Genomic DNA, 9,232 nt, shown 5'->3' with positions numbered 1-9,232 from the left:
TCTGCTTGACTAGTTAGTTACATGACCTTCCAGAAGTAATCACACTGTCATCACTGTGTGTGTTGACAACTTTCTGGAAAAACTACAACGCAACATAGAATGATTTTGAAAGTTGTAGAAGCTTGCAGAGGCTTTGGCTCCGTGGATCACGGGTCACCTCATTTGTTGTGTATTTGCGACCGCAGATTGAAATGAAGACTCATGGGAAATCATTTGGTGGCCACTGAGAGGAAAACTCATTTTAGTTATTTAAGAGTTCAAGTTAAAGCATTCTGACTTAAAGACCGCAGAGACCTTTCCTCCTGAAGAAGAATTCCTGTTATTGTGTTATACCGTATAGCAAAACGTCAGCTCAGTGGCTGCTGAAATAGGTTATGACAGCTATGTGCTTTAATCTCAGAAAGAAGCAGAGGAAGTCTAGTTAACCCCTGTGCCCTAGAAACTGGCTCGAACCGAGCTTTAAAACCAAGCTCATCCACCCAAAAAATTATTGGAGCGAGATCTCAAACCTGATCCAAAACATCAGCCACATATATGCAGCCGCTGTAGGCCTCAGAAGCGAGCGCGGTCATGTGATCCCGACATATGTTTCCATTCTGTTCAAAGCCCTGGAAGTTTCCGTTTGACGGGAGACAGCAGTGCAGTATGAGGGCAGAGTGCATCTGGCTGGCCCGCAGCCAAGTCTAAGAGAGCCCGGGACGCTCAAGCAGGGCCGGATACCATGCAGACAGACCCGGTTAGCACGGAGGTCACACCCCTGATTACCATGTTCAACCGTTTGCACTTCCACCAGGTTAGGAGGTCCTGTCAAAGCTGGTTTTGTGTGAAATACACCTGACTTTTTCAAAGTTGTTCCTTGTGAATGGGGTCACATCACTTCCCTTTTACTGTACTATGGGGTTGAGGGTCCTGTCTTCACACTGCTGTGATAGATACTGTCCCATCTGTTAGACTACTTTTCTGAAATACTGAATGTGAGAGTTACAATGGCTCCAAAAGCCATTTGGAGACATTTTATGTGGAGCCGCAATTAAAAATGCATGAATGTAAACAAATGCTTTTGAGAGTTTCTTAGAATAAATGTAACTTTAGCCATGTTTTGCAATAACTGTAGGGAGAATAAATGTAACTTTAGCCATGTTTTGCAATTTTATTTTATTTTATTTTATTTTATTTTATTTTATTTTATTTTTTCATGAGAGAAATCAGTTCTTTGTCTCAAAAGAGTTTTTGAACAATATGTATGTTTTTTTTTGTTTTTGTTTTTTTATCCAACAAACCATTTTTGTTAAATTTGATATGAAATATATTTTCTAAATGCATGTTATTCATTTCATTGTGTACGATTTTTCCATGCATGTGTTTAATCAAAATATCTCAGTCTTCTGGTGAAATTAGACATTTTCAGTTATTTATTAGACTTAAACCCTGCTCCTTTTCTTACAGTTTACTGCAATCTCATATTCAGGTCTGCTTCCATCCAATCAATGACCAGTGGAACCAAATTCCTATTTTTTATTATTATTTTTTTATTTCACTCAAATGTACATCAAAATAAAGAAAACTGTTGCTACTTCCATTACCCCCCCCCCCCCCCCCATGACCTTAAATGTTTTTTTCTTTAAAATAAATGGCAAATTTATAGATAAAGTTTTATTTTTAATGTAATGAAATTATATGCATACTTTTTAAGGGTAAGTTAAGTGTCCAAATAATGTTTGGAGCTAAATGTTTTCAGAAGCTAAGAGAGTAAAAATTAATCAGGCCTCGTTTTTATGGTTGAATAATAATAATAATAATAATAAATATATTGAAAGAATCAAACATGCAGCCAGATCAAGAAAGTTTAATAGAGTTGAATAATTTGAATGTTGTTCAAATGCTACTTTGACTTGTTAAGATGATCGGTATGTGGTCTCAAGTCTCAAATAACACACACGGAGTATATTAAAAACATTACATGAGTGCAAAACCTTCCATTAATCCATAAAAGTGTAGAAGACAAATTAAAGGGGAACAAGTTCAAGGCTCTGTTTTAATAAAAAACATCTTTCCTTCTCCATTGTTCTGGCTAAAATCATATGAGACTCTTGGTATAAATGGTGGAACTAACTTAATTATGAAAATCCTCCTGCTGCATTGAAAATGGGCTGCAGTAACAGGGGAATAAAAGCTGTTATCCAGACGTTCGCGAATGTGTGTGTGTGTGTGTGTGTGTGTGTGTGTGTGTGTGTGTGTGTGAGATGCCATACCCATCGGGCTTCTCTGCAACTGTCTGCTGTAATATAAATCCCTATTGCACTTTGTATTTATCCATTTTTAATGAAGTGTCTCAGCTGTGTGTTTGAATGAGACGAGAAAGGAGAAAAAGGGAGAGGGATGGAAGGAAATATGTGGACAGGCCTGTTGACAGAGAGGCCCTCTGTCCTCTCATGGACGCCCCTTTCTGAGAGGATCAGAGGTTGCATGGTGACATCACTCTCAAGGGTGACGTGATTCAGGTGCTTTTGTGATTTTAAGATGGAAAACTTTGGCAGTTTTATAAAACCCCCACATCAAATGCATCAGCAGCACGGAAGACAAAGATATTATTGACTAAAGTCATTCTTTTTTGTTTACCTTATGCACAAAAAAGTATTCTAGTTGCTTCATAACATAACTGTTGAACCACTGATGTCACATGGACTATTTTAACGATGTCCTTACCACCTTTCTTGAAGTTGCATTGCTGTCTTTGAGGGTCAGAAAGCTCCCAGATTTCATCAAAAATATCTTAATTTGTGTTTTGAAGATGAACGACGGTCTCACTGGTTTGGAATGACGTCAGGGTGAGTAATTAATGACAGGATTTTCTTTTTTGGGTGAACTATCCCTTTAAGACTGGAATACGACTTTGTGAGTCTGTTGTGTTCTGAACAATTTGAAACCCTGGTAGTGTGTGATCCTCAGTTGTTTAGTGTACAATGCTCAATACTCTGGTAACCATTTACAAAAGTGTTTGATGAATATAGTGCTTTAAAATCTGTTCAGATTTTAAACGTCTTCTAGTATATTCCAGCCTGTAGGAGTACACATGCTTCAAAACTCCAGTTCTCATTTCATGGGTTTTTAAAATGATCAGAGAAACTTCTTTGTTCTCCTTTTCTTTGTTTTCATTTTTGTAACATTAAGAGAGGAAAGGCCTGTGTAGGTGAAGAGAGGCCTTGAGTGGTGATGAGAATGAGGTGGGCTTCACAAAGACCCTGATTGTGACAATGACACAGGCTCACATAGGCCTGCTAAACACAATCGGCAGGGATGACAACATGAAAGCACCAGTTAAACTGTTTCATAAGCTGTTTATTTATCTAGTGAATCCATCTCTTTAATTTCTGCACAGCAGCATACAGGGAAATTGTGACAAAATATAAATAAGAAAATTCAACAGTGTTTCTTTTTTTACTCTTTTAATTTAATTACAAACCTCAGTTAAAAGTGGCAAATTGGCTGATGTCTTCAACATTTGATTCTCAGTCTCTCTCTCACGAACCAAGAACGTCACATTGAACAACAACTTAAAATGCATGATATCATCATCATCATTAAAATTATGTACAGCTGTTATCTATCAGCAAACAATGCTTAGAGCTTATTGGGATTTCACTTTCGTTCGTAGAATGCACTGAAAAAAAAATACAATTATGTTATACAAAGATCAAAAATACTATTAGAAACCCTTGTTATAAATGGTACACTATATTAATAAACTGCTGTTGACATTTTACATGTAAGTACAAAATCTTGGTGAGGTAGTTCCCTCTGAAGTCACTTTTAAATGGTAAAATACTGAATAGACATCACTTAATTATTTTCCATTTTTCTGTAATTATTTACAATACAGCAAATCTATGCTCCTTACTTCATTAAAATTGAATTCCTTTGGTAAACATAACTGTCAGAAATGTGCAGTCCTGCAAGTGTCAAATTGTACATTCACAATATTTTTGCATCCTTTTTTTGTTTTGTTCTTGTTTTTTGGGGGGTTTATTTTTGTACATAATGCAAAAAGGGGCAAATACATTGTTTTTACAAAAAGCTTTTTTATTAAGAACATTCATACGTGCTATATTCCACTGTGGACCCTTTATTTGTTTGACATAAACCTCTCCCTTCCCCCTTTGCTCACCCAGGATGTTTTGGAGAAGGTGAACTGTGTATGGAGCTGAAGAGAGGCACCCATAGGACATACTTTTTTTTTTCTTTTTTTTCTCCAGTGTGTGTTCCCCTTACTAGGGGTGTAAACATTGAAAGGGCACCTCATACAGAAGAATAGACTGCGGTCACACTTTACATTACAGCGTTCATGCTATACGCACTAATGAGCAACACTGCTTTCAGGAGCTGCTGGAAATTCACTTAATATTAGTAATGTAACATCTGTAACATGGACCCTGCAATGTAAAATGCCGAGCTCTGTCAGTGGGTTTGGAAATAATTTGGCCGATTAAGAAGTTATGCTGACAACATGAACGCGCAACAGAGCCTCTATTGTGTTGCTCTGCGCGTCCGTGCTGGCAAATGTCAGGAAATTGCGGAGTGGACTTTCAAGAGAGAGCGGAATGGGACCAAAGTTCATAAATGAAGACATGAGGAACATTCTTTAAAATCGCTTAATGGCAAAATAAACTTTGGTTTAAAGACAAAAACGAGGTGCAAGCTTAGCTTACAGTAAAGAAAATACTTGAGTTGAACAGAAGAGCAACTCCTCTGGTGCCAACATTCACGTTTTCCCATTTTAAAGAAAAATAACATCTTATCTCACACAAAACGTGACTATGAATCGTGAATAAACATCTAAAACCTATGCGTGAAAAGGAAAAAAAATAGCTTTTTATGAATAAAGTATGCAATAAACTATGGAAATAAAGTATCTATAAAAATATAAGAGTTTTTTTTTCTTTTTTCTTTTTTTTTTCGTTTAACAAAACATTGATATCATCTTATTTGTTTGCCTAGTAGTTAAGACTCGGAAAGCCAGTCAATCAGAACAGTCATCTGAAAGAAATCGTTCAGTGCAATACATGTAAGTCTATAGGAGTCTTTTTAGAAGATTTTCACTCGCTTACCGCCCACAGCTCTGCCTCCCTTCAGCACTCTCTGGGCAGGCTGGTCTTTGGAGAGAGGGCAGTATTTTATTGTATGCGCGTTGTCCCCGTTGGCACTGCATAGGGGGCATGTGTACGCCCGCAGGATCGGGCACACCACCCTCCCGTCCGGGGTTTTCAGGACGTGCGAGCCGTACACCTCCTCCGGCGCGCCGTTATTCCGACAGAAGACGCAGATCTTGGGCTCCTGCTTATTGCGCGCCACCGGTTTCCTCATCTTCCTCTCCACGCCGAACAGATCAAATCCTGCGAAGCTCCCTCCGATGCCCATCTCCCGCTCCTGGGAGGAGGACAGCAGCCCTCCCGTGCCCTGGTTCTGGTTCTGGAAGGGGCTGAGGATGGAGAAGCGCTCCTTCAGGTCCAGGATGGAGATGGGGGCGGGCGGGGGGCAGCAGCAGGAGTCCAGGTGTCCACCGCTGTCGCTGTCGCCGCCGGCCGCGATTACGCACGGGCACGGAGGGCTGTCGTCCAAGCCCAGAGTGGCTTTCAGGGACTCCGTGATGGAGTTGGGACTCTGGGGGATGCTGTGCTTGTTGTTCTTGGTGACCAGCGTGGAGAGGCCGAGATAGTCATTCCAAAAATTGAAGGTGTAATCGTAGGGCGCGCGCGCGCTCAAGTAGTTGTGGTTCAGAAAATCCATGTCTTCTTCGCTCAGCAAATACGCTTCTCAAATGCGAACCGCGTATATTCCGTCAGGTTGCTTTACGTCTGCTCTCCGGGCTCGTAACTGTGCTCAAGTCCGGTGCGTTTCTTGGGTATGTGAGTCTGAAGAACAGGCATCTGGTTATAAGGCTCCAGGAGAGGCAGGAGATGGGCGGGGCTCTTTTTCAAACCAAGCTTCTGAGCAGCAGATCCACAGCGTGTTTTCTTCCTGCACGACCAGCGACTGTTCACTGCAGTGGAATGACACCAGGCACTGCTTTGTGATGGCAAAACACACCAAGAAGCGCTCGTTAGTGAGAGATTACGCTTTATTCTATCACATATTTTACCTCTGTTTCTTAATTCTAAGGGTCAATGACGCATAATCATGTCCAAGAGTTTATTTATTTATTTATTTATTTATTTATTTTTATTATTATTATTAGTTTTTAACTCGAAACAGTTGTGTTCGAAGATGTTCTTGATACTTAGAAAAGTAATCTTGCGTGTTTGTTGCATGCATTTTTAACATTTTGATTAAGTCAGTGACTCAAAAAAAGGTTTTAGAAATGTTAAAATACTAGTTTAATTGCATTAACACACACACACACACACACACACACACACACACACACACACACACACACACACACACACACACACACATTGGTGGGGGCCTAAAAAGGTCTTCTCTGTTGTTCTTGTCACGTGACAATAAAATGGCGTCAGGCATACTTGTTGTGCCACACTATATATAGAGGGGGAAAAAGGTTTTGCATAATATTTTTATTTAAATATTTCAAAAATAAGCATAAACATTATTTTTATTTTTTTACAGCCCAATAAAGCTAAATTAATCTTAAAAGTAAAAGTTTTTAAAATCATGGCTGCATAAAGTGAGCAGATTCAGCTCATTCAACTATATCAAATGCTCCTCTGGCAAAATATGAAGGGAACAATGCATTGCAGTCTATTCACCGATGATACATCATTACATCAGATTTCCTCTCTCAGCTCAGTGTCATCTCACCATCACAGTAGCTTCTTTCTTTGGTGTGAGATACTGGGCTTTGTGTGCACTGGCTGGGCTTTACAGTGCAGCGAGGGGAGCTGCAGTTTGTATGTGTTCAGGATTACATGACGCGATCAGATTACACATGTGTCATTAGAAACAGAGGGTCGTGGGCGCACATGGGCTCTTTGTTCTTTGAAAACATGCCATGCACGCACCTGCAGGCCAGAGACATGGAGTCGATTTGACTGTTGATAAGCATGTTTTTCTTTGACATTTTACTTTTTCAGTTTGAATGATATTAACATGTTATTGAATGATACTATCATTTTTTTTCTGTAAAGCTGCTTTGAAACTATGTATTGTGAAAAGCGCTAAAAAAAACTTGAATTGAAATGTGACTTTAAGGGATACTAGTAATAGAGTCAACACTTTACAGTAAGGTCCCATTAGTTAATGTAAGTTAATGCATTAACTAACAATGGGCAATAGATTTGATACAGTATTTATTAATCTTTGTTAAAGTAAATAAACAACTGTTCATTGTTAGTTCATGTTAGCTCAGGTTTTTTATTGTTGGCTCATGTTCACTAATAGCTGCTAAATGAAACCTTACTGTAAATTGTTGCCACAATTGATTATTTGTCCTAAAAATTTTATATGTTTCTTTAATCGATTCAAGACATTATTAAAACTTTGTAGTTAAAGGGATAGTCCACCTAAAAAATGACCCAATCTCATGTCATTCCAAACCTGGATGATTTCTTTCTTCTGTGGAATACAAGAGAATGTTGGTAGCTAAACAGTTTTGGTTTCCATTGACTTCTATGTTATATGGACAAAAATACAACGGAAGTCAATGGGAACCCAGACTATTTGGTTATTAACATTCTTCAAAATACCTTCTTGTAGTTCAACAGAAGAATAAAAAGCATACAGGTGAGTAAACAATGACAGAATTTAAATTTCATCATGTAATTATCAATGATTTTTTTTAATTTTTTATAATCAGTTTTCAAAAGACTAATGATTAAGGTGACACCTAATGCTAAGTTTGGTCCATCGAGATGTTTAAAGAGCTCATGAGGGTTTATTATAAGCAGAAAATATGGTCCAATCCACTTTGATTGTACTCTATTGTGAATATTATGATGTAAAACAATATAAGTAGGCTGATTTGGAGACAATAACTGCACCGGTGATTAAGATATAAGAACCTGCAGTACATCCAGTGCAATTAGAATGAGATTCAGGATTGTGTGTCTTTTAGAACTGAAAGGCTCCAGCTCAGATGTCAGTAAATTCGCTTGGAGCCTGCAGGTCTTTTATGCTCCTCCTGCTGTGGCCTTGCTTCTGTGTGAAAAGCTGCAATGGTGGAGGGTTATTATTCGACAGGCTCTTGGCTCAACGTGCTGTCCTGGATCCGACTCACTCCAAAACCCACACTGGCCAGAAAGACATGTAATGAGCGTCTCGCCAAATTAACTCATCTTTGGGTAAACAAAAGGCTAATTTGCATTTTTGTGTGTTTTGTTCGAGACCCCATGATTTGGGGACACAGGTGCACAGCAGCTGATTTCTGCATCCCGTGCACATTAATAATAGCCTAGCGTGTCTGCCACAGAACGTCTCTGTAATAAATTGAGTGTGGTTATATTAAATGATTGATTCAGAGCTTGCCTACAAGCGATGGGAAATTATGTTCACAGCTCACGTACTCCTGCAATTAGGCAGAAACTTAGTTTAAGGCAACACACCTGATACATGCAGTAGCTCAGTCCTAGCACCGGGGGTCTGTGTGAGCGCAGAGGAGAGTCTAATTGGCATGACGTCATTGGGTATTCTGGAGTGCTGCAGCTTGTATAACAAGACCTAAGAACAATGCATACAGTAAACACACTTACACTGCGGCCCTGCCAGAAATAGAGCGCAGGGCACAGCTGTGTATCGCAGTATTCATTAAGGAAAGCATCCAGGTCATTCCTACAATGAAGTATCTTTTCATGTCCTCATCTTTGTTATTGAGGTATATGTTCATATTATTGTACATTTTGTACTGCATTTATGCATTTAGAAGACAATTTTATCCAAGAGGAATTTAAGCAATTAGACAAAGAGCCAACAACATTTGTAATATACAATGCCAGTTTATTAGACAACTATTAGGAAGCAAGCTGTATTATTTTTAGATATTTATTTTGAATGGCAATTATATTACTTAAACTTTATTTTAAGGTGTCCCTGTTACAGTCAGCTACTGAGTGATATTAATTAACTATATGTACTTGCTATATGGTTAGGGTTTGGTTTAGGGTTACTTTTATGTAATTATGCATAAATTATTGTTAGTATAATAGTAAGTATGTAACGTGTAATAAGGACACCTTATAAATAAATATGAAATAAAGTGCTGCCATTTTCTTTAATCATAGTA

At 38.6% G+C, this 9,232-nt stretch overlaps 1 protein-coding gene across 1 annotated transcript; it reads right to left on the bottom strand.

The window, feature by feature from the left end:
- Window positions 1-3,318: 3,318 nt before the first annotated feature.
- Window positions 3,319-5,957, bottom strand: nanos1 (nanos homolog 1). Its single transcript, XM_042737995.1, has one exon. It carries the CDS (start codon window positions 5,782-5,784, stop codon window positions 5,083-5,085), a length of 702 nt encoding a protein of 233 aa, XP_042593929.1. The 5' UTR covers window positions 5,785-5,957; the 3' UTR covers window positions 3,319-5,082.
- Window positions 5,958-9,232: the final 3,275 nt, after the last annotated feature.

Source organism: Cyprinus carpio, chromosome B14 (assembly GCF_018340385.1).
Source record: "Cyprinus carpio isolate SPL01 chromosome B14, ASM1834038v1, whole genome shotgun sequence".
Classification (NCBI taxonomy): Eukaryota; Metazoa; Chordata; class Actinopteri; order Cypriniformes; family Cyprinidae; genus Cyprinus; species Cyprinus carpio.
Note: the sequence above shows the minus strand (reverse complement) of the source record. Positions and strands in the feature narration are given on the sequence as shown.

What these genes read in the sequence shown, in the direction of transcription:
- nanos1 (XM_042737995.1), bottom strand. Translation starts at nt 5,784, where the DNA reads ATGGATTTTCTGAACCACAACTACTTGAGCGCGCGCGCGCCCTACGAT.